The sequence below is a fragment of the Mobula birostris genome, chromosome 6 (genome assembly GCF_030028105.1).
Source record: "Mobula birostris isolate sMobBir1 chromosome 6, sMobBir1.hap1, whole genome shotgun sequence".
Lineage (NCBI taxonomy): Eukaryota > Metazoa > Chordata > Chondrichthyes > Myliobatiformes > Myliobatidae > Mobula > Mobula birostris.
The window spans coordinates 122,614,120-122,640,409 of record NC_092375.1 but is presented as its reverse complement, the minus strand read 5'-3'; the positions used below and the strand labels follow the sequence as shown (position 1 = coordinate 122,640,409).

Genomic DNA, 26,290 nt, shown 5'->3' with positions numbered 1-26,290 from the left:
GAGGGGAGGACATTGTAGCAGTAGCAACGGGGAAAGTTTGCAGACTGTTACAGGTCATGTAATCAGCAGGAAAGAGATGGTGCTCAGCAGCCAGGGCAGTATTATTGTAAGCCTCAATCCTTCCAGGCCAGGGAGAGGATAGCAGTCAGGCCTCCATATCCCAGTTCCTATTCAGTTATACTGAATGAGGATGAGGCAGACTTAACTAGGATTCCTTCTGCTGTCCTACAGCCTGTCTGAACTCTATGCATGAAGAGTGGACTGCTGGAACAAAGCTCCTGAAGCAGCCCATTGCCTTTTATAATATACTTAACTGAAGAATAGAAGCTAGAGTTATATATTGTTTTTGGGAAAATTTGTCCCCACCAATAACAGAGATGAAGAGTGGTATAGCTCAGAAACAGGCCCTTTGGCCCACATCAGTCATGCTGACCTATTTGCCCATTCACACTAATCCAAATTTCCAATGTTAAATCTATATCTTCCTATGCCTTGCCTGTCTGTCTAAATGCCTCTTAAATGTAGTAATTGTTTCTGATTACACCACTTCTAGAATAATTTTCCAGGTTTTAACAACTGTGTAAAAAAAACCCCTCAAATCCTCTTTAAAACTTCTTCCCTTCACCTTAAACATGTGCCCTGTTGTTCAAAGGCCTTTCATTAAATTCTGAGTATCTACCCTACCTATGTCTCTCATAACCTTATATATTTATATTAGATCATTCCTCAGACTCCATTGGATCAGGGAAAACGAGTTCAGCCCGTCCAACCTCTCCCAAAACTGCACTTTCTCTGTAGCTTTATTTTCCATTGTTATTTTTTCACTTTCTTCTACCTCATTGCACTGTGTAATAGTTCGATCTGTATGAACAGTACTTGACTTCTAGCAAGGTGGCACCAGTGAGCAATGGCGACATCTTTCAGACAACTTACAAACCTGCTGGATACTCTTCTTCTTCTAAATATACTTCTGAACTGCAACCGATTGCAGCCTTTAATTTCCCCTTTATGGATGTACAGTATATTTGAGTTGACTGAATGATCTGGCACTTCTGTGATCTCAAGGGGATTCAGCTGGAGTACAGCTAGGGCCAGCGCTGTGGGGTGTACGCTGCATTGATTACTAACATTTGGTTGGCTTCATTATTCCTTGCTGATTAAAGCATTGAACAAGGTTAAAATTGATGAGGATGAGAGCAATAAACAAATGGGTGCTCAGTATCGTCTGCCTGTGTTTCATCAGTCTCCCTCTTGCTGCTGCTGGTGGAAGGTGCAGGAGTTTTGGGTCCCACACTGCAAGGTTCAATTCCAATTATCCAAGTTCCTAAGTCATCCTTGCAGCACCAGCAACACATTCATCCCTCATTTCCTATTTCTACTTGGATCAGCAGATCAAATTACACTCAGGAACCTACTTTACCTAATAAAGAGGGTACTGAGCAGTGGTTTCTGCTGCTATAGCCCATCCACTTCAAGGTTTGGTGTGTTGTACATTCAAAGATGCTCTACTGCACACCACTGTTGTAATGCGTGGTTATTTGAGTTACTCTGCCTTACTGTTAGCTTGATCCAATCTAGCCATTCCCCTCTAAGCCTCTTATTAAAAGGCATTTTCACCCACAGATCTGCCGTTCACTGGATTTTTTTTTTGTTTTTCGCACCATTCTCTGTAAACTCTGGAGCCTGTTGTGTGAAAATCCCAAGAGATCAGGAGTTTGAGATATTCAAAACACCCATGTGGTACCAACAATCATTCCACAGTCAAAATCAGTTGGATCACATTTCTTCCCCATTCTGACATTTAGTCTGAACAAAAACTGAACCTCTTGACCATTTCTGCGTGCTTTTATGCATTGAATTGTTGCCGCATGATTGGCTGATCAGATATTTGCATTAACGCCCATCTGTACAGATGTTCTTAATAAAGTAGCCACTGAGTGTATATGAGGAATGAGCTCTGAGGCAAGACACAGCCGAGTAAAACATACATTTTATGACTAAGGCCATCTTTCTGTCCAGCTGTCTTTGCTATGCATCCAGCCTGCAATGATCCCCAGATCAGTTTCTGTACACATTAATTGAGTGTGAACCTCTGCTTAAACAAGATAGTGTGGGTCAAATAAAAATCAAAACAACTGCAGATGTTCAGAATCTAAAACAAAAACAGAAAATGCTGAAAATACTCAGCAGGTCAGTCTACATCTGTGGAAAGAGATATATCAGGTCAGACACTTTGTTAACATTGAAAAGGACACAAGAAAGCTTGTAAGATATGGAGGGGGGGGGTGATATAGCACTAAATCTATCAGTGGTGGGGAAGGAAGAACACACCCACATGCCCAGGAGCTGCAACCATCTTTCATGTCACTCCAATGGCATCAAGTTATATCAGAAAGTTCAGTGCAGACTAGGGCTCAGGCTGCTACTTTGATTAGCCACTTGAAGCCTCCCTAGAGAGCTAAATGAGCAGTTAAGCTCAGCATTGCTCCTGTGCACGTGTGTAGGAGCTTGGCAAGAGTTTGGGACCACTTCCACCCTGTAACTTGTTCATTCTCTGTCTCAGGCACATGGGTTGATGGCAAATGGAGAAGCTGAGCACGTTGGCAAAGAAGGTGCACACAGTGAGAGTAGTCAGACGAGGGCTCAAGCTGAAGCCCAGCAACAGAACTCCAGTGACAACTCACTAGGTAAGTGCAGGAGGCTCAAGCTGGGGGTGTGTGTTGCTTATCTCAGCTTTTGAAATGACCTCTGGATAAAGGAGGAAGGAACAACAAAAGAAGAAACAGGAAATGTGCCAAATTGGATCACAGAACAAATATGTTTAAATGGGATTTTGGAACTGTTAAGGAACATTAATTGAGCTCATAAAAATTTACATCTGCAGTATATATATTCCAGAACCATCGGATCTCAATAGCTAAAGCAATACATTTTCTTTATGTGAAGATTGAACTTATTTTGTGTCCAGAGGTGGTTCAGTGACTTCTATCTTTGATGCCACCAACTAGCCCCTCTGAAATTGTTAAAATTGTGTCCATTTGTGGTAAATTGGTGCTGTCATCTCATACCCATCAGCCATGATTCTTCAGGAAGGTCCCTTTCAGCCAGTGGACACGGAATGCCTGCAATGGGGTTGAACTTTGGAACCATTTGGCAGAGATGAATGTGCGTTGTTTAATGTATTCCATCTTGGAACCCTTTCCTGTAGTAAAGGTAGCAATTTGAATCCTTCTTTTTGGAAAATTTAAAGGAAGCCAACTACCACTTACACCATTTGAGCAGGTTTCAGATTGAGTGTATTATTGATTAAAACATGGGGTGCTTAAGTCTGAACCCAACTACAGAATGAAATAGTTAAGCTGTTAAATAGAGGTAGGCACAGTCATGTGCTATGGGTTATTCCACCACGTTGGCTATTATTCTGTTGTGTCTCAACACTGAAAGGTGCAGGCAACTGAGAGGGAATAGGAGGAATTCTGTAATTTATATCAACTCTTCCACAGGGAATTTAAGGCAAGTTTCACTGGTGTCTTGGTTGAAGTGGGAGAGGAACAGTGCGGTAAATTAGAGTGTGCCTGTCGCAAGATACATTAAGTAAATTCTCCACAGACTAGCATCGTCATGTGTTGCCACCTTTTGACTACTGCATCTGTTAAAAATTTCCCTCTTTACACAAATGGAAGTGTAAGTATCTTTCAAAACTAATTAAATCGTCCTGCCACCCTTTCCAAAAATAACCAATTTCTTATCAAGGAACTGGTGGCAGCACTGGATACACCAGAGACTATGGGAATATCCCAACCAAAATACTGAAGATACATAATCCAGAATTACTTGTACCTCTATGCAAACTCTTCCAGGAAAGTTACAACACTGATATCTACTCAGTAATATGGAAAATTGCCCAAGTTTGTCCCATTTACAATAAGGACAAATCCAGCCTGGCTTATTTTCACCCAATCAGTTATTCGACAGTGAAATAAATGTAACTACCTTAAACAGTGCTAACAAGCAGCACATTCACCAATAGCCTACTCACTGAGGACTTGTGTAAGGTTTTCCAGATCCACTCCATTTCCAGAGCTCACAGCATTACCTTGGTCCAAATGTGAACAAAAGAGCTGAACACCAGAGGTAAAATGAAATCAAGACATCAAGGCAGCATTTGAGGACTGTGACATCAAGGCACCATAGTAAAACTAAAGCAAATCATTATCCAAGACGAAACACTCCAGTGATCAAAGTCATGCCTCACACAAAGAGAGATGATTGTAGGCACTGGGAGTTAAGTATTCCAGACCCAGGATACCACTACTGGAGTTCCTCAGGGTAGTGTTTTAGGCCAACCTACTGCTTCATCATTGCCCTTCCTTTCATCACATGATCAGAACTGGGGATGTTCGCTCATTGTCAATGTTCAATATCATTCATAACTCCTCAGCAAATGAAAAAATACATGCCTAAATACAATAGGCACCATTCAAATATGGGTTAGGTAATGCACAGGCGTGCTAGGTAATGACTATTTTCACTGAGACAGAGTCCAACCATCTACTCTAAACATTCAATGCCTTTAACATTAATTACCATCACAAAGACCTTATCATCAATATTCTGGGGGTCAGCAATGAGCAGCACATAAGTACAATGTCTGAGGCTACGTCCACACTACGCCGGATAATTTTGAAAACGAAGCTTTTTCTCTTCATTTTGACCTTCCGTCCACACTGAAACGGCGTTTTCAGCCCCCAAAAACAGAGCTTTTCAGAAACGGTCTCCAGAGTGAATAAATCTGAAAACGCCTAATATCCGTTGCATTGTGTATGGGGTAACCGGAGCTTTTTAAAACCGCTGTCATGACATGCCGGGACAAATGGCGGCAGTGCAGCATTTCATTGTTTTCTTCTTCTTCTTATTATTATTATTATTATTATTACTTTATTGTTGCCAAACAATTGATACTAGATATCACACAGTGATATTTGATTCTGCGCTTCGCAGAACCTAACAATTTCAGAAGAGACAGCAACGAGACTGAAGCCAGAAGAGTTAAAAATGTACTCACCAAATACTTTGACCCATAGCTTACTGAATAAATAAGTATACTCACTTTGCCCTGTTTTCTGTCCTTGCTTGTATGAAGGTGGTTAACCTATTTATGCAAGTACTTCTCTGACAATAGATGTGTAACAGCCTAATGTAACATTGTATGGAAATACAAGGTAACACTGATGCAGACATGTTTTATACATTTAACAAGGTGCTTTATTAATGCAACAGAGTTAGTCAGTTTTTCAGTGTTCGTCGTCAGCCGGGTCATACTGTCCATGAACTCTCATTCGGTTGCCTCCATACGCTCCAGTATTTGTTTTTGTTTTAGTTTTAAGTCCTCCTGTGCGAGAGCCAAGAGCAATTCCTTTAGAGTTTTTCTACTCTGTAACTGGACAAACGCGCACCAAGTATACCGTTTCCTCTTCGCTTGTTCTCTGTGTGTGCTGCATGTGCCCAGTAGAGGAGATTCGCCCAAGTATCCGTGTTAGTGTGGACAGAGATATTTTGAAAAATGCTTAGTGTGTACACCGGTCGTTTTTACTCAAAACCGGCGTTTTCAAAATTATCCGGCATAGTGTGGACATACCCTGAGGCTGGGCTTCCTGCAGCAAATAATTCAACTTCTTAAACTTCAAAGCCTTTTCACTGTTTACAAGTAGGGAATGTGTGGAATGCCATCCACTTGCCTGGATGAGTGCATTGTCAACAGTTCCCAGAAGCTCAGTGCCAATCGGCTTAAAGTGGCCCACTTGGTATTACATTTACTACCCTAAACAATTACTTTGTCCACCACTGGTGAACAGTGGCTTCAGTGTGCTTCATCTGCAAATGCACTGCAATTACTTACTCTGACAACACGTCCCAGATCTGCAGTTTCTATCATCAGGAATGTTAATGGCACAGGGAGCATCATGACTACAGGTTCTTTTTCAAGTTGTATACCATCCCAACTTGGAGCAACACACACAAAATGTAGGAGGATCTCAGCAGGCCAGGCAGCATCTGTGGAAATGAGTATAGTTGACGTTTCGGGCCGAGACCCTTCATCAGGCCTGGAGAAAAAAAGTTGGGAGCTTAGAGTAAGAAGGATGGGGGAAGGGGAGGAAGTAATACAAGGTAGCAGGTGATAGGTGAAACCGGGAGAGGGGGAGGATTGAAATAAAGAGCTGGGAAGTTGATTGGTAAAAGAGATAAAGGGCTGGAGAAGGATGAATCTGATAGGAGAGGACAGAAGGCCATGGAAGAAAGGAAAGGGGGAGGAGCACCAGAGGAAGGTGATGGACAGGCAATAAGTTAAAGTGAGTGGGGGAAATGAGAATGGGGAATGGTGGGGGGCATTACTGGAAGTTCAACAAATCGATGTTCATGCCATCAGGTTGGAGGCTACCCAGATGGAACATCTTGAACTTCTGTTAATGCCCCCCTTCTCCTTCACCATTCCCCATTCCCATTTCCCTCTCTCACCTTATCTCCTTACCCAGCCCATCACCTCCCTCTGGTGCTCCTCCCCTTTTCCTTTATTCCATGGCCTTTCAGATTCCTCCTCCAGCCCTTTCTCTTTCACCAATCAACTTCCCAGCTCTTTACTTCACTCCTGGCTTCACCTATCACCTACTACCGTATATTTCTTCCTTCCCTCCCCGCACCTCTTACCCTGGCTCATCATCTTTTTTTTTCGCCAGTCCTGATAAAGGGTCTTGGCCTGAAACGTCAACTACTCTTTTCCATAGATGCTGCATGGCCTGCTGAGCTTCTCCAGCATTTTGTGTGTGTTGCTTAGATTTCCAGCAGCTACAGATTTCCTCCTGTCTGTGACCCCAACTTGGAAATGTATTATCATTCCTTCATCATTGGTAAGTGTTAAATCCTAAGGTTCTCGTCCCAAGAGCATCGTAGGTGTACCTTCACAAGATGGCTGCGGTGGTTCAAGAAGGCAGCTCACCTCTGCCTGCTCAAGGGCAATCAGGGTTGGACAATAAATGTCGGCTTTGCCAAGAATAGCCAAATTTTTACAAAGAAATAAAAAAAGCACAATTGATAAATTATGGTCAACATCATAAGAGGTTAAACAAGTTTTGGGTCAGTTAATGACATTACTCAGTTTTAATCAAAGTCCCTTGAGGGGAGGTGAAATTCCCTCCACCACCCCCCCCCCCCCCACCCCGAGAGATGCTGTGAAAATTTCACTCCAATGTTTTTACAAAAGCCAGGAGAACTGGGGACTACAAATCAAACAGAAACTGCTGCAGGTACTCAGCAGACCGGGTTGTAGTTGTGGGAAGAGAAATACATTTTATGTTTCAGGTCAGTAGCCATTCATCGGAATATTAGTTTAAGATTTCCAGTATGTGTTTTTTTTTTGTTAAGGGTCTACACATATTTGACAAATTACAGCTCTTTAGAGAAAAGTCCTAACTCGGAAGGGTTAACTCAGGCATAATGTCTTCACCTCTTCCAATGATCCTTATAGGAGAAACCCACGGACTGCAGATGAGGAGTGAGATTTTGAAGGCTGTTGAGCAAACAGGAGACATGCAGAATACTGGAATTGATGAACAGATGGAGGAGACTGGGAATCGGGAGATATTAATGGATAATGTGGAAGAAAAGGACAAAGCTGAGAATTGTGAGGAACTAACTGAGACTGATGCACCAACAATGACTGTAAGAGATAATGGAAATGCAGACCAGATAAAATGTACTGCATCTAATCTTGATGATGCAGAGCAAAGTCCAAGTGACACTCAAAACTCTAGAGGTAAAGTGATATCTGAGGGAATAAGCGACACCTCAGGATTTGAAGAAGGAATGCAGAGTTATGGTTGCAGTGAGGGTAGTGAAAGTGACCCAAGGGTGAATGGGAATCAGCTACAGGAGAAAGCTAACCAGAACTCTAATGATGTTGAAAACGGAGCTGACTATCAAATGATTTTAGAGAAAACTCAGGAAATAGTGCAAAATGTAGTAGAAAAGTCTATTCAAATTTTCCAGCAGCAGATGTCGGGGCATGAATTGCAGGAAAAGTCACAAGGTGAGGATGAGACCATCTCTGGTGAGATAGGGTCAGTCCAAGTGAAAGAGGGAAACTTGACAAGGGCACAAGAAAGAACTGCTGGTTTTTACCAGGTTGAAGAGAGGGATCTAGGTGGAGCAATGATGCAAGAGACAGAACAGGAGCAGGCAGTCAATCGGGACATTGAGTTCCATTCAACAGTTCAGGAGAGTGAAATCTGCCCACTTGCTGTTCAGGGTGCTATAATCAATAATGGGGAAGCTGGGCAATTGCTAATTCAGTCAGATCAGAATGATTTATCTGGATCAAGCGGGGAAGGCACCCATGAGCTGGATGGCGCAGAGAAAGATGAGAGAAAGGAGCAATCTGTAGCTGGTGGATTCACAGTTTCTGAAGAGCTGGAGGAAGTAGAGGAAAAGGCTGGGGTAAGGAGTGGTTTAATAAAAGGAGCAGCCCTTCAGGAGATGGAGGAAAATGAAGAGATTGCTTGCCATCTAAGGGAGGAAGGAAGGCCTGTGATCAGAGATGAAGTTAACCATGCATGCATTCATAGTGAAGGTCAGGATTCGACGGATGATATGACAGTGAAAGAGAGGACAGGAGTCTGTCAGCAGGATAGAGAAATGGAAAATTTGGAACAAGGGAAAGAACAACTGGCAAATGAAGCTGAGCTCATTCCAGATGCAGACCCATGTGATGGAACCAGACAACTGTTGCAGCAACAAAAAGTGGAAGGCAGTTTAGAGCATGGCTGTCTCCTGAAAATGACACTGAATGAGGAAACAAATGAGGAAACTGAGATTGAAAGTAAAGCTGTAGAATTTGAAGGTGAAGGTAAGCGGCTCAAAGAAAATGAGGATAAAGCTGGGGAACTTAGAGAAGATGAAGAAGAGCACAAAGGCTTCACTGCAGAGGAAATTAAAGGCCATGGAATGGATGAAAGTGACAATAAAGAGAGTGTCATTGAAGGTTGTGGAACAGATCATGGTACTGACAAAGAAAGTAATACATGTGGAATTCTGTATGATGAAGATGGTTGGGAGAGTGGTGATAGTGGTCATGAAAGTGAAAGAGCTGTCGGGAGCTCCAGTGTTGGTGTGGATAAAGGCAATGGTAGGGATAAAGACCAGGGAAAAGAAAAAAATGACAACATAGTCCAAATAATTGATCCCTATGAGACTGAGGGCTCCAAAGAAGATATTACTAAATGTCAAGAAGAGTATGCAGCAAAATTGGAAATCCAAGGAGGAAAAATTGAGATGGAAGCTTCTGGAGATATTAACAATGAGTTTAAGATTAAGGAAAGTGCATGCGAGTTTCAATACACTAGTTCAGATATGTTCAACAGACCTGAAGAGAAGGAAGGTGAAGTTACAGGTCCCATGGAGAGTAGTGATGAGGTCAGAGGTGTAGAAGGATGTGAGGTCAAGGGCAATGGAGAAGAGGAGGATGAGGTCAAGTCCTCCAAAGGTGAAGAAGAGGATGAGGTCAAAAGGCTCAGAGAAGAGGAAAATGAGGTCATAAATCCCAGAGAAAAGGAGGGGGATGACATTAAAATTTCCAAAGAGGACAATAAAGTTGAAGATCAAGAGGGGAGTGAGGTCAAAAAATCCAGAGAAGAAACGGATGAGGGCAGAAGTGAAGAGGAAGATGAAATCAAAAGTATCAAAGATAATGAGGTCAAAGGTGATGAAGGGGATGAAGTCAACCTTCCAGGAAGAGACATGCAGGATATTGAAGGAGACTCCAGAAAAGAGGGAGAGGGGATTAAAGGCCTTAGAGGGGAGGACAAAGCCAGAGGTGAAGAGGGCAACGTAGTCATTGATTCTAATGTTAGTGAAGTCGAGGGCTCCACAGAGGAGAGTGATAGGGTCAAGGACCCCAGGGCAGAAGCTGATAAGGAAAGAAGTGAAGAGGGAGATATGGCCATAGGCCCAAAGGATGAAGATGCAGGTGAAGACAAAGGCCCCATTTTAGCAGAAGATGAGAGCATTCGTGAAGATAGATATCGGGTCAAAGACTTGAGAGGAGAGGAGGAGAGTGAGTTCCAAGTTCCCAGGGAAGAGGAAGGGGCTGAAGTTAAAGGAGAGGCTGTGAGCAAAAGTCCCATAGAGATCGGTGATGAAGTCACAGGCCCCAGAGATGTAGAAGGGGAAGAGTTCAAAAGCCTCAAAGAAGATGATGAGGTTGTAGGGCCCAAAGGCAAGGAGGGAGAAGAAGTCAAAAGATTTAGGGGAGGAGAGGATGATGTCAAGAGCCCAAGAGGAGAGGAAAATAATGACTCTAAAGATTCTGAACATAATGGGGAGGATAAAGTCAACTCTGGACAAAAAAGTGAAGAACAGCACGGCACGAGTATCCTAGGAAGAACACAAGGAAATGAGAATGAGATTTGTATAGCTGAAGAATCAGAAGGAGTAAAGCTCACTGATCTTTTGATACAAAAGGAGAAACTGCAAGAAATCATAGATGAAGAAACTGAGTGTTGTTTACAAGGACAAGTTCATGAGAGCTGCAAAACCAATCAATTGCAAAACAAGAATTTGGAAGAAATCTGTGAAGGCAAGCCGGAAAGTGATTCCAAGAGTATTCACGAGGTAATGCACAGCAAAACTGAAGAAGAGATGGTGAGAGAGAGTGAAACTGGAGTAATTGAAGAGCGAACATCTCAAGAGAATCTGCAAGTTGGGGATGAAGAAGAAACCAGACAAATCCTGGATATCAGTAGCAGGAATAAAGCATTTGAGGATAATGCCCAAATATCTGAAGGGGCTGTCAGTGATGCTGAAGAAAAGGATGGAAGAACACGGCCTGAGTTGAATGAAGGACAGGAGGAAGTAGTGCAAGCTGCACAGCAGGATCCAGCAATGGGTAGAATGGCACTGGAGGATGCTGCCAAGCAAATAATTCGAGATGATGAAAAACTGTATCCTGAAAAGGGTGAAGGAGATTCTGGGACCAACCAAGAACAAAAAATGCATGGCTCTGAGAGAAACAAAATGGGGACTGAAGAATCAACAGATACTCAGAGAGAAACTGAAGAACAAGAGATCAGAGTCAAAGATAAGGATGCTGAGAAAGAGGATCAGTTAGAGTGGGACAGAAAGATGAATGACATATTACAAGATGATGAAGAAGCATCTAAGAGTGAAGAGAAAAGGGGAGAGACATCTGCTGAAAGTGAGGCTGAGCACAGATCTATTGTGAATGCAGGGTCCAGTGAGAATCTAACTCTAAGTACTGATTGCAATAAGGATGCAGCATATGCTGAGCAGAAGTGCCAGCGTAGCAACAGTAGTTCCAGGCAATCCAACTATCATGGCAGCCAACAGCAGGGTGAGAATCAGAGGGGCATGTCCAGCATTAGTGGAGCAGAAGGCAATATGAAAGAAGCAGAAGAAGAAATGGGGCTTCCTGAGACAACAAAGGATAGTAAGAGAAAAAGCAAAAGTAAAGATGAGTGTTCACTTTCATGAAATCTGTTGCAAGTCAGCAGATTGCACTATAAAACTACACTGTAATAACTATCAAAATTGTTATTTTAATATAAATTTGTATATTTGTCATTTTGATAAAGTTTGCACTTGGCCCTGAGCTACTATTGCACAATATTCTGAGCTGTGCTCAATCCTGCTTCACCAGCACCAGCTTCTGTAGCCCTTGGCTAACTGCACATCTTGCCTGTTCTTTAAGCTTTCCATGATGTGCGTGTTCTTTGTGAACAAGCCAAGCTAAACCTTGCACATTTTTCTCAGAACACAGTTGACAACTTGTCTTCAACTGATCTCTTTGCCATGTGGCTACTACTTGATGGTGCAATACTTGCTGCTTAATGAAATGTTTTGAATGCAAAATCAATTTGAACTTTTCATACACAATAAAAAATGCAGAAATCCAGATTCTGTTTTTAAACATAAAGCAATTATAAGGAGGCGGCAGAAATTGGGTGCCTACAATTGTCCATGACATGCCAGAATTAGGCAGGGAAAGTCATTCAGGGTTCCTTTTGTTGATCAATATCCAGTAACTCTTAGGTAGGAGATAGAAAACTCAAAGGTCCTGCTTACCAATAACTACTGCATAGTGACCAGATGAGGTTTCTGGTTCTGATTACTGTCCACACTTCTACAATAGCTGGACAGCAAAATCAGTTAGGGTTGTGCAGTCGCTCTTGGTTTAGACAGAGGCTCTCTATGATAAAAGCCTATCCGCTTAATAACTGCATGTAATGACTTGTGCCTATGCGTGCCCTGCTATCCCCCTGCCTTTCTTCAGACATTCCCTTGAAAACATCAACTTACTTTTAAGTTCATGTTTGCTGTGAAATTTGAAATAAACCCTGAAAAGCTACTTAAAATTAAAGAAGCACAAATTGCATCCAAAACTTTGAGTTCTTATTGTTATGCCTTAATACATTTTTTGGAGCCTTGAAAAATTATTGCGTACTGTGTTATGTTACAGTTTTTGTATGTATTAATATCACTCACTATCCTTAAATAGGCACATGTATCAGTGAGACATTATGAAATGGCTGGAGTCTGAATAAAAGATCACAACTTGTACATTCTGTTCAAACTGTTCAATCTAAAATCAATTGAGATGCTGCTCATTTACACGTGAGAGAAGGTTTGGGCCTAAAATATACATATCAGTGAGTTTGGAAGAATCCAAACACATGCATTTATGGATCCAGTTTTTATAAATGAGAATATACACTCAGTGGCCACTTTATTAGGTACACCTGCTCATTAATGCAAATATCAAATCAGCCGATCATGTGGCACCAACTGAATGCATAAAAGCATGCAAGCATGGTCAAGAGGTACAGTTTCTGTTCAGACAATACATCAGAATGGGGGAGAAATGTGATGCAAGTAACCTTGACATGGAATAATTATTAGTGTAAAATGGGATTATTAGTGTAACTGCTGATCTGCTGGATTTTCATGTATAGCAGTCTATAGAGGTTACAGAGAATGGTGCGAAAAATTAAAACTCCGGTGAGCAGCAACTTTGTGGGGAAAATGCCTTGTTAATGAGAGAGATCAGAGGGGAATAACCAGACTGGTTCAAGCTGACAGAAGGTCAAGAATAATTGAAATAACCATGTTTTACAACAGTGGTGCGCAGAAGAGCATCTCTGATCGCACAACATGTTGAATCTTGAAATGGGTGGCTGCAGCAGCAGAAGACCACAAAACATATACCCACTCACCACTTTAGGTACAGGAGGTACCAAATAAGGTGGCCACAGGGTGTAATTCTATCAACAACTTAGCTAGTAATGACAAGTTCTGGTCGTTGCAGGCCTGTCATCCATGACATTAATATGGAGGATGTGGGGTAGTGTTTCACCAGTTTCAATGCCCTGGAGAACTGGGGATAAGAGAAGTGGAAAACCTGCTTGCTACTGGATTGAGCTGTTGATTAAGCTAAAGGTCCCTTGCTCAGAAGGGTAGTTAGTAAATTGTCATTACGGAATTAACAGTAACTTGAACCAAAAGCAGGATATGGAAAGGGAAGAATCTGCTTTCATACAGATTGAATGCACTACACTCCACCAAAATTAGGAGCAGAAATAGGCCATTTAGCCCATCGAGTCTGTATGGATTTCCTAAGGGAATTAAGAAATTGCATCTTTCAAAGAGTGTTTTCTATGTCAAGGGTAAAATTCTGTTTATCAAGGTGAGAATATAGGGTGATGGTGTGGGCAATCCACCCCCCCCTTTACCATCCCACGTCTGTACTCTCACATGGGTGGATTTGATTACCTGCCATGTTTGCACATCTCATTACTGTCAGAATCAGTGGACCACTGGCACAACACTGTATCACAAGAATCACAGTTTTATAAAACTCATTAACTTAAGGAAATTTTACAGGTAAAGATTTCTATTCCATCATTGTAGTTGAGGTAAAATCACTGTAACAGGTTAGTGTCCTGTCACTGACAGAACACACACATACCTCGTACCTATTATTATTATAGAGGTCGTGATTATTGGAGGAGCCACAGCTGTACCCCTATTCCAGGTCTGAGGTAGGCTACACTCTGAAGAAAATGACAAACTCTCAGACACTCGCCCACTCCTAAGGAGAGTCACAGTCTTACTCCCCACAGAATAGGGCTACATTCCTGAGAGTATCTGTAAGGTTACATGCTCGTCTCAATTCACCCAGTGAGAAAATGATAGAAATGTGAATTCCAGCATTTTTTTTCTGGTGATCATTTTTTGTGCACGTCACAAGCCTAAACAGTAAAACTGAGAAAATCTGGCACCCTCAGACTAGCTTATCTAATTTTCTGCACAGTTGGATACATGACACCCATTAATACCCGAACACACTAATATTTACTGCTTTTTTACATGTTACACGGTAGTATAATGATTTTTCCAGTAAACCTCATAAGGTTAACGAGAATAGGAAATATACAAATACTCAAAGCTGGCTCCAGCCACAGACCTCCCCATGTTTCTGATTTTTCAAAGACCAACCCTAGCTGCACACCTAGGCACACATTCTGGTTTGATAAGTAAACATGAGCAATCGGAGGCCAGATTATCAGAGTTTTACTGCAATTCCTGTGTAACATTTGTCTCTCCTACAACTCATACCTCTCACTCCACAAGCTCATTCCCACTAACTGTAGTAATTGCGTAGTTTCAAAAATTAATAATTGTAAACTCCTTTTGGAAAATATAACCTGTCGATTACAACAGTGCAATAATAAAATTATAACACACCAAGGGGCCCCTTTTACATACTATTAACATCTAAGTCGAGCACACTAAGCATGTGCATGGCTGGTATTTTGCATGGATGCAACTTGGATTGTATGTCATGATGCCAGGGAGCAAATTTCTCTCTCTCACACTCTCTCTCTCTCTGCTTCCCTCCCTCACTCCCTCAGCCCCCTCTCCCTCACACTCTCTGTTTGTGTAATCTCGGAGTCTATCTTGCTCTTTTTCATCCTGTCAGTTTCATTCAGTCCTTTTCACAATCTATCTTTCTTTTGCTAGTATCTTGCCCTTCTGCCTCATTCACCGCCTGCTTTTATTTCTCCCATTCTCTCCCTCCGCCCCTACCACTGATCTTCTTCCCTCTCTCTGGTGTGTTATAATCTTTGATGTAACCCCAAATTACCAGGATAATGAGATTTTGTGTTCCAGTTCTGTTTGACTGTAGGGAATTTGCATGCTAAACAAAATGGAAGAGTAGACTGTTTGCATGCAGCCCGAGGTTCCAGCACTCATACTGACGTTGAACTAAACCTGGGCTCACCCTTGCCGTGTTTTGTGGTATGTGAATAACTCATTTAACTTTTTATACTAACTTCAACATTTCCTCATTCTCTTTTGTCTCGTATTTATACTTTTAAATATGAGTATTTGTGTACCCTGATTTATTCATAAAGTTTTCTTCTTTTTTCCTTCCACAGATTTTAGGGTAAATACATTTGTAGATGAAAAGGAAGCCTTATTAGAACAGGTAAGAACCTTCGGCGAGGCGAGAACAGTAAGGTGAGAGAAGGATACGAGTTAAGGAGGCAGAACAAGAGGAAAGGAATTTGGGGTAGAAACAGGCTAAAAGGGGAGGGTGCGGGTGAGGGAGGAGCTGAAGGACGGGAAATAAGAGAAGGAAAGAAATTAGGGGTGGGGATGAAGGGCAGAAAATTGGAAGAGAACAGCTGGGGAAAGGGGAATAAATTAAAGAAAGGGCCATGGACTGAAAGGGGGATGAGAAATGGTTTGGAGGGGGGGAGGGCAGAATGAGAATAAAAGGGAGGGAAGCAGGCAAACGGAGATGAATTTGAGAGAAGGGGAAAAGAAGGCTTTATTCAGATTCTAGCATCTGCCATCTTTCATCTCTTTATGCCTAATAAGTTGTTTCTTTTAGTTCTCTAAATTGGACGCTGCGTGAGTCAGATGTGATCCTTGCATTTTAAATTGCACCTAGATTGACACAACAGATGTTTGTGTGAATTTAGTTTTCATTCTGATTTTTTTTTTGTTTCCATTAGATTAAAATATTAAAAGCACAACTGGATGAGAAAACCAAGAGTGGAAAAGTGGAAAAGGCAGTGTTCAGTGACACAATCTTGGAAAACGGGATGGACGTGCAGGTCATTGATGTGCAAAGTAAGCCTCAAATTCCTGTCATCTGTTTAATGTGTGCCTTTGTTTATGTATGATTCCTGTAATGGTATTAGATAGTAGTTCAGTGCAGGTCTTGTGCTCCAGTGAGCTCTTGCTCGATGTGGCCTACTTTGAGAATGGTATCACACCTTTGCTGACTGGATATCCAACCTGTTCAGGTTATCACGCACATGGGTTATGTATGCTATATTGAGCAGCACATTTTCAAAATGCTTGCCTATCCTTTCAAAGAATGACTATAAAGCAAATTGCTCCTCCACACGTTCTTAGCTCTCTCTAGTTGCAAAACAAAGTTGTTATCATATGGAAGTCACAATGGTGAGAAATTGCAGTAACCATTTTGAAGCAAGCTATTATGATGTTATCCAAAGTCAAATTATACTTGTTATGTAGTTTAAATGGTATCCATGCAGGAAAAGCACAAAAAAAAGGACCTCTCCAGGTCAGATGAGTTCTCTGGCCCAAAATTCAATTTCCTGTTTTTCATTGGCTTGTAAACACATAATCTCCAGAAATTTTGTCCTCTGTATTTTGATGTTGGACAGGATTTAATGAGGTTATTCAGGAAACTTGTCAGCCCAATTGAGCTCACGTAAAGTTCAAACTAATAAAGTATCTGTTTCACGTTTCTGTTCCTCTTAACTCTAAGCCTACAGAATATCTTTGACCATCGTGTTTGATTTGCTTTTTTCTCTTTGGTGTTGTCTCCCCCCACCCCAACCCTGACCTTTATCCTGGTGTTTGACTCATTCTGTGTGTGCCATACAGCTACAAATCTGCTCACTTTGGGGGCCAGATCCCTGATCACTTGCAAATCTTTCATTCTCAAAATAGACAAACATTTGCTTATTGTAACTGATGGATTTTTTTTAAAGGAGATGCTAACAGACAAATCAGCGAATACAAGTTTAAACTCACCAAGACCGAACAGGAAATAACTGCACTGGAACAACATGTAAGAATTTCAGTGTTCCTGCATGAAAAAGAAGAGGAGAAAATGTCCATTCCCCTTGTTAACTCTATTCTATCCTCAATCCTAATCAGCCATTTATTTTACTCTATCAATATGCAAGAAATATTTTTCACAGTACTTTAGTACATGTGACATTAATAAACTAGTTTATTAATTTGGTTCTGTTTATCAGTGACTCCACATAAAATCTGGAATTTGAATTACTTTATTTTCACATGTACTGACATACAGTGAAATGCTTCTCTCACATACTGTTCATACAGATCAGATAATTATATTAGTGCATTGAAGTAGAACAAGATTAAAAAAACAATGGATAATAAAATGTAACAGCTACAAAGAAAGTGCAGTGCAATTAAACAGTGAAGTGTAAGATCATAACAAAATACATTGTGAGGTTAAGAGTCCAACTTATCAGGCTAGGGAACTATTTAGTAAATTTGTGACAGCAGGGTGGAAGCTGTCCTTGAGCCTAGTGGTGTGTGCTTTCAGCCTTTGGAATATTCCGCCTAATGGAAGAGGGGAGAAGAGAGAATGCCCAGGTCTTTGATTATGCTGGTTGCTTTACTGATGCAGCAAGAAGTATAGACAGAGTCCGTGGAGGAGAGGCTGGTTTCCATGATATGCTCAGCTGTGTCCACAATTCCCTGTAGTTTCTTGTGGTCACATGCAGACCAATTGCAGTAGCAAGCTGTGATGCATTCAGATAGCATGCTTTCTATGGTGCACTGATAAAAATTGGTGAGGGTTGGTGCCAAATTTCTTTAGCCGCCTGAGGAAGTAGACATTGTTGAGCTTTCTTGGTCATGTCATCTACATGTTGGACCAGGACAGGCTGTTGGTGATGTTCAGTCTAGGAACTTGAAGTTCTCAACCTCAGCACTGTTGAGCATGTGCACTGCCTCCCTTTCCGAAGTCAATGACCCGCTGTTTTGTTTGCTGACACAGAGAAAACATGACACCATGCTACTAAGTCCTCTATCCCCTCCCTGTATTCCAACTCATGAAGATACTGCTCGCTATGGTGGTATCATCTGTAAACTTGTATATGGAGTTAGAGTATTCAGTTTTCATCTTAGTGGGCTTTTCTTATCCAAAATGTTTGTGTGGTCCAATTTAAATATTAAAGTTGAATAAGAGATGCAAAACTTCACCTAGATCCCTGGAGCAAAAATTGTAGGGTTTGTTTTTGCAATTAGATAAACCCTGGTTTGTGGTAAAGGAATTGTCCTGGAAGAGTACTATCATTTTGTTCAGTTGGCACTTGCCTTGCTTCTGCATGGGTTACACTTCATTTTGGACTTTGTTCCACACAGCATACTTTTGAAATGCCATGTCCTGATTTTCATACTAGATTTTGCACTGGTCTGTTTCCTGTGATTCAGAGATGTTGAAAATTCTACTAGCATTGTTAGATGAACAAAGAGCCCTCCTTGTACCTTTGACAAGATACCACCCTCAACTAACCATATACATAATAATAAATTAGCTGACAGATGTTAGTTGCCACACTGTGAACTTTCAATTATTGACTAGTGCCCTTGCATGCAGCCCTTTTTCTACATGTAAAGTTTTATATTTACCTCTTATGAAATTAATTAATGTTTTATATTTTCTTGGGGGTGTGTTTGCATGGTCTGATTGGAAATTATTTCAGATCATTCGACTTGAAGGCCAAGTTTTACGATATAAGACAGCAGCAGAAAATGCAGAGAAAGTGGAAGATGAACTCAAAGCTGAGAAGCGCAAACTCCAAAGAGAGGTAAGGTGAAGGCTTCACAATTATTCAAGGGAACTTAATAATAGAATATTTTAATGCAGACATATATATCTGATGTCCAGTTGGTTTAGATTATGAGGACACGCAGTCCTCTTTTACTGTCATTTAGTAATGCATGCATTAAGAAATGATACAATATTCCTCCGGTGTGATACCACAAAACACAGGACAGACCAAGACTGAAAAAACTAACAAAACCACATAATTATAACATATAGTTACAACAGTGCAACAATACCATAACTTGACGAAGAACAGTCCATGGCACAGTAAAAGAGTTCAAAGTTTCTCGAAAGTCCCACATCTCACGCAGACGGGAGAAGGAAGAAAAATTCTCCCTGCCATGCCTGACCCTGAGTCGTCCAAAAACTTCGAGCCTCCGATCAGCCCTCCGACACCGAGTACCAAGCACCATCTCTATCCGAACGATTCAACCTCAGTCTCGGTCGCCAGCAGCAGGCAAAGCCGGGGATTTTGAGGCCTTCCCTCCGAAAAGATTCTCGATCGCGCAGTAACAACAGCAGCGAACGGGCGTTTCAGAAATTTCTCCAGATGTTCCTCTATGCTTTCACGTCTGTCTTCATCAAATCAGAATTGTCCACGGCCCCTATTTAACGGATACGATATCATTTTCACCAGACAGCTGCACGTATGCACGGCGCACTGCTATCACCTCCTCCTGCCTTCAATGGCTTCAGTTTACATGTCAAAAAACTATTTTTATTTAAGTTTGTGAGCACTTCTATCTCTTCACAGCATCCGAGTCTCCCTGTTGATGCAATATCCTATTGTCTGTACAGACAAGACATAATATGGTTTGACATACACACTTTGGATATTGTTCCTATAAACTGTAGTGAAGTAAAGTCAATAGCCTCTGGTGAAAAAAAAAATTAGTTGCTTTTAAACTAGAAAATTAAAGGAAATTGTTGGTCAGATTAGACTAGGTGAGAAATCAATAATTTTGATAATCTGTTCATGTATATAAGACTGATCTCCATAGATGCTGCCTGATTTGTTGAGCTCCTCCAGTATTTTATGTGTGTTGCTCAAGACTTCCAGCATCTGCAGCTTCATCTACCCTGAAGTTTAAATATTCTGGCTTCTGCTCTCTTCCTTTCCAATCCTGATGAAGAGTCTCGGTCTGAAACTTTGACTGTTCATTCCCCTCCATAGATGTTTCCTGACTTGTTAAGTTCCTCCAGCATTTTGTGTTGCTCAAGTTTTTGTATGATGGTTTATTGAACTACTACAATGGAAGACCATTCTCCCTGTGCCAACTTTTTGTAACAGCATTCCAGTTTGGCCCAAACCTCTAGTTTTTCCCCTGCAGCCCTGCAATTTTTTTTCGCTTTCCGATATTGATCCTTTTTTTTTTGAATAGCACGGTTAAATAAATGCATTCCAGATCACAACTATCTGCTAATTCCCAAATTTGCATTTGATTCTTCTAGCAATCACCTTAAAGTTGTGCCATTAATAGAAGATTATTATGTTTATTTTTTTCTGGACCCATCATTCAAATGTCAGCCTACATTTTCCAAAGAGGCCAGTCATTGCTTCTTCAGTCTGTTCATGTAGTTGAAGCCCTTCATCTCTGAAACAATTTTAGTTTTTTTTAATCTAATCTCTCTCCAGCTTACACCTCCCAACAGAGAATTGGTCTGAACTGGAAATAGATACAGCTTACTGCTACTTCACTCAAGATAAACGTTTACATTTCCCACTGTGACAGTCAGCTGTTTGATAATGTTTCCATACAGTAAGTGGTTATAGAAATGTAGGGAAATTGAAAGCTCCATATTTTCCAGAAAGGTGGATCATGTACATAAGGTAACCCAAATGATGCAAAGTATTTGAAAGGGCTGTCCCTAATCAAGGAATAACATTTGGCTTGTTGTTGTGCTGCACACTTCATTAGATGATTATTTCTGCTGGCAGCCGTTGTTGTTTACGTGCTAATCTGAGGTGATCCAGTGATTCTATTTTCTCCCATAGGTCCGCTCAGCATTGGATAAAATTGAGGAGCTCGAGATGAGCAACAGCCACCTATCGAAGAGGCTGGAGAAAATGAAAGCTAACCGGAGTGCTCTATTATCCCAGCAATAGGGCACCCCTGTCACACTCCTGCCCAGCTGCTTGTTACAAAAAAAACTTGCGTGTTTTTTTTTTACAAAAGATATAACGAGACGCTTCACTGTTATGACACATTGCTGAGAAAAAAGATTGGTAAAAATTGCACATGTTTCTGACTTGCAACTTGTACTACTTTCTTTAGAAGGCTTCCCAGTCAACATTCTGGCACAGACCTGACGGGCTGAATAGCCTACATAGTTTTATGATTCCATCAGCAAGTAATAGCTTAGCTTCACAGGGATCTGGTTTTAAACTGTATGTTAACCACAGCAGAAAAGGGTATAGTTAGACAGTGGTTGTGTTACTGGACAAAATGTCCTGGAACATAAGTGCATTCTTCCCTTTAACCAATTCAGAACATGAAGTCAGCTTCAAGTATCTGAAAATAAAAAGTTGGCATCAAATGAAGTAACCACAAAGATGTTAAATTGTTTTAAAAGCACAACTGGTTCAATAATCTATATACAGGATAGGAAAATGAGCATCTTTGCCTGGACTAACCTATTTATGACTCCAGTATTACCCTTTGATATGGTCTGCACAATTACTCAATCACCACCTCCTCAGAGAAGAGCCTGCATTACCAGAATCTGGAGAAAACATTTTTAAACCAAATGTTGTACTATTGGATTATAGTCCCTTTTTCAGTGCTGGTACAAATGTCAATGATTTGTTGGCTGTGATCAGTGATAGGTCAGTTGCCAACACAGTGAAGGGTTTTGCCAGTACACTATGTTGCCTCAAACTCTAGTGCTTATTTTCATATTTTTGCCACATATCGCTCATGGAACACTCTGAAATGCAAAATTAAAGATAAGGAGGGAATATTGCAGATGATGCTTAGATTAAATCTTCCTCTCCAAAGAACAGTTGAGTCAAGTCATGGGAATGCATCTTCGGCAAGTGAGGAGGTAATTCAATGCCTGCTAGAAAAGCCAAGCCATCAGGACACTAAGTATACTGTGATGGTTTTGAAACTCACTTTAAGTAAATGCACTGATTGAAAGTTAAACTTGGACAATGCTCCAGCTTTTATCTTAAGTAGTTCTTATTTAATTCTACCAAATGGTTACTTGGACTTTGTTTCGTGAAACAGAACGGTTAAAGTTTTAATAATTAATTGAGCACACATGGAAGTGGAAGAATTCCAAACAGTAATTGTTTCCTCTTAGATAACATGGAAATTAGTTGTCTGGAATGATGAAGAGATCAATAAGTGAAAATAGCATTAAGGAAGAAACAGTTTTCAATGATAGGCAATTCTTGTAAAATCTGCAGTATTTTGCCCTCTACGTATCTTTAAGCAGGACATCAGTGTTAATATGGGTTGTGGTGGTTTGACCACACTGCAGTTATCAATGAACAAAATAAATAAAAGGTCTACTCAGCTTTGAGGCTGAAGGAATGGACTTTTATCTTCCCCAGAAGATCAGAGCTTATCTCTTTCCTCACATCTGACAACCTGAAGTATCAGAGATAGCAGCACCTGCAACAAATCATGCTTCTAACTGCTGAAGGAATGCTTCATTAAAAAGAAACTCAGTTATGTTCTTCTTACCTATAAAAAAATAACAAGCACTTCTTACCTAAGATACTGTACATGACTGGGGCATGTTTAGATTTGAGAAACTAAATTATTTTGGAAGTGTTAAGTGATGAGAAGTGCTTTTACATAGACAAGTTAAATTTTTCAATAATAGAAAATGGCAACAACAGGATTAGGTTGAATCAAGAACTATGAAAAACAGTCTGGGATTGATTCAAATGTACATAACTGTAGTTTATACAATTCCTTTTTCACATGTTGTACATTCTTGTTTTGTTCTTTGCTTTCCTGAACAGATTCTACCTCAGGCAGCGAGCTAAGCTTTCTTTCTTAATCCTGTTGAGGTCTCAAATGTAAGAGGATTCGTTGAGAGAGTTTTCTGTTGGGGAATTGAAGCTGTTACATTGGATTTAGTTTATTTTGTTTTAGAATGGGGAGATCTGCTGCAATTTCTAAGGAGCATTTACTGCAACACAGATATTAATGTTGACACTACATTCTCAAACCAATAAAACATTTTCGAAAGACTGTCAGAGTGTTTCACTATATACTGACCAATGGATGATATTAATTTTAACTTAGAAACAATCTGAACATATCATTTTGTACAACCAGACCATCACCATGGAACCTGTCTTCATCTGCAGAGCCCCTAGGAGACTTTAGCATGTAAACCAGGCTCACACCTGCATGTGGAGAAAATTCGGAACTGTTCCTTGGACAATATGTTAAGCAGAGATCCTTCCTAATGGAATAATTGTAAGGAGTCCTGGCAAAATTTTATTCTTCAGTATTAGCAACTTTTTATGTTGTAAATTAGTCAGAGCCACCACAAAATATGAACAAATGTTCATATTAATCCATATAAGGAGATAATGATCCCAATGAAAGAGAAGTTTAATCCTTATCCACCTATCTAGTGTGTGTAGTCCAGACTTTTGGACCCAAGAATGGAAAGGAGTGGTTAAAATAATATTGTAAGGAACATTTATTTTTCAATTATTTTATGACTCAACTTGATAAATGAAAATCCTAATTAAATCTTATAAATCTAATGTACTAGATTGTACACAGCTGAATTTTTTTTAAATATATAAATAAATATATAGTATTGACCCCTTTACAGCACCTGAGAAATATTCCAATTCCTCTTCCTTGCAGGTATTCCCATTTGCCTATTTTCATCTGGACATTATATTCCTGCTTGTATTTTCTCTGGGTTCTATATCCCTTTCCATTATGCTCTTGGAATTATATTGCTAGCCCTTCCCATTGGGATGCAGTATTCCAGTAGTGTCTGTCTGGGCACTATATTCAAAGTTCAAAGTAAATTTATTATCAGAGTACATATCTGTCACCATATACAACCCTGAGATTCTCTTATTTGCAGGCATACTCAATAAATCCATAATAGAATCAATTAATGATCACACCAACTTGGATGTTCAACCATTGTGCAAAAGACAACAAACTATGCAGATACAAAAAGAAAGAAATAATGATTAAAAATAAATAAGCAATAAATATCAAGATCATTAGATGAAGAGTCCCTGAAAGTGAGTCCATAGGTTGTGGGAACATCTCAATTATGGGGTAAGTGAAGTTAAGCCCTTTTGGTTCAAGAGCCTGATGGTTCAGGGGTAGTAACTGATCCTGAACTGGGCGGTGTGAGTCCTGAGGCTCCTGTACCTTCTTTCTGACAGCAGCAGCGAGAAAAGAGCATGTCCTAGGTGATGGGGGTCCCTGATGATGGATGCTGCTTTTTTTCAACAATGCTTCATGTGCATCTGCTCAATGATAGGGAGAGCTTTACCCATGATGGACTGGGCTATATCCATTACTTTTGTAAGATTTTCTGTTCAGGGGCATTGGTGTGTCCATAACCGGCTGTGATGCAGCCAGTCAATATATTCTCCACTATGCATCTATAGGAGCTTGTCAAAGTTATAGATATCCTGCCGAATTTATGCTAACTCGTAAGGAAATAGAGGCACTGCCATGCTTTTTCATAATTGCACTTCACTTCTGGGTCCAAGACAGGTCCTTTGAAATAACACCGAGAACTTAAAGTTGCTGACTCTCTCCACCTCTGATCCTCCATTGAGGACTGGTTTTTGGACCTCTGGTTTCTTTCTCCAGAAGCAGTAATCAACTCCTTGGTCTTGCTGACGTTGAGTAAGAGGTTTTTGTTATGGCACCTCTCAGCCAGATTTTCAATCTCCCTCCTATATGCTAATTCATCACCACCTTTGATTCAGCTTATAACAGTGATGTCATCAACAAACTTGAATCTGGCTTTGGAGCTGTGCTTAGCCACACAGTCATAAGTGTAAAGTGAGTAGAGCAGTGGTGCACCTGTACTGATGCAGATGTGGAAATGTTGTTAATTATCCAAATGACTAGGGTCTGCAAGAGGAAAAAAAATCAAGGATCCAATTGCACAAGGAGATATTGATGCCAAGGTCTTGAAGCTTATTGATCAGTTTTGAGGGGATGATTGTATTGAATGCTAAGCTGTAGACAATAAAGAGCATCCTATGTAGTCACTTCTGCTGTCCAGATGTTCCAGGGTTGAGTGAAGAGCCAGTGAGATGGTATCTGCTGTGGACCTGTTGAGACAGTAGGCAAATTGAACCTGATCCAAGTCACTTCTCAGGCAGGAGTTGATAGGTTTCATCACCAACCTCTCAAAACACTTCGTCACTGTGGCTGTAAGTGCTATTGGACAATAGTCATTGAGGCAGATTACCATGTTTTTCTCAGGCACCAGTACAACTGAAGCTTGATTGAAGCAGGTGTTTACCTCAGACTGCCAAAATGAGATGTTAAAGATCTCAATGAACACTCCACTCAGTTGATCAAGACAGGTGTTTAATACTTCCCCAAGTACCCTGTCTTGACCAGATGCTTTTTATGCTTTCAACCTCCTGAAGGCTGCTCGCACGTCAGCCTCAGAAACTGAAATCACAGAATCATCAGCGGCTCTGGGGGTGTGTGCTGGTTCCTCCATGTTTTGACAGTCAAAGCAAGCAAAAAAAGCATTACAGTGTGTTAAAGGGAATTACAGAGACATGAGAAAGTAGCTGGCCAAAATTGATTGTAAAAGAACACTGGCAGGGATGATTGCAGAGCAGCAATGGTTGGAATTTCTGGAAATAATTCGGAAGGCACAGGATATATACTTTTTTTAATTATTTTTTTATGCATTTAACCATATAACAATTACAGCACAGAAACAGGCCATCTCAGCCCTTCTAGCCCATGCTGAACACTTACTCTCACCTAGTCCCACCGACCTGCTCTCAGTCCACAACCCTCCATTCCTTTCCTGTCCATATAGCTATCCCATTTTACTTTAAATGACAATATCGAACTTGCCTCTACCACTTCTGCTGGAAGCTCATTCCACACAGCTACCACTCTCTGAGTAAAGAAGTTCCCCCTCATGTTACTCCTAAATTCTTGCCCCCTCAACTCTCAACTCATGCCCTCTTGTTTGAATCTCTCTCTCAATGGAAAAAGCCTATCCACGTCAACTCTATCCTCCTCATAATTTTAAATACCTCTATTAAGGCCCCCCCTCAACCTTCTATGCTCCAATGAATAAAGACCTAACTTGTTCAACCTTTCT

The 26,290-nt window shown here is 40.7% G+C and overlaps 1 protein-coding gene across 1 annotated transcript in view; it reads left to right on the top strand.

Annotated features, from left to right (window-relative positions):
* LOC140198720 (uncharacterized) overlaps window positions 1–23,787 on the top strand; it is a 140,739-nt gene extending 116,952 nt beyond the window's left edge. The window contains exons 21-28 of the mRNA XM_072259736.1: window positions 2,564–2,687; window positions 7,523–11,532; window positions 15,333–15,366; window positions 15,507–15,556; window positions 16,089–16,206; window positions 17,100–17,179; window positions 18,855–18,959; window positions 20,976–23,787. Coding sequence (XP_072115837.1) covers window positions 2,564–2,687; window positions 7,523–11,532; window positions 15,333–15,366; window positions 15,507–15,556; window positions 16,089–16,206; window positions 17,100–17,179; window positions 18,855–18,959; window positions 20,976–21,086 — 4,632 coding nt within the window. The 3' untranslated portion in view covers window positions 21,087–23,787. The remainder of the gene's footprint in view (window positions 1–2,563; window positions 2,688–7,522; window positions 11,533–15,332; window positions 15,367–15,506; window positions 15,557–16,088; window positions 16,207–17,099; window positions 17,180–18,854; window positions 18,960–20,975) is intronic.
* The last annotated feature ends 2,503 nt before the right edge of the window (window positions 23,788–26,290 follow it).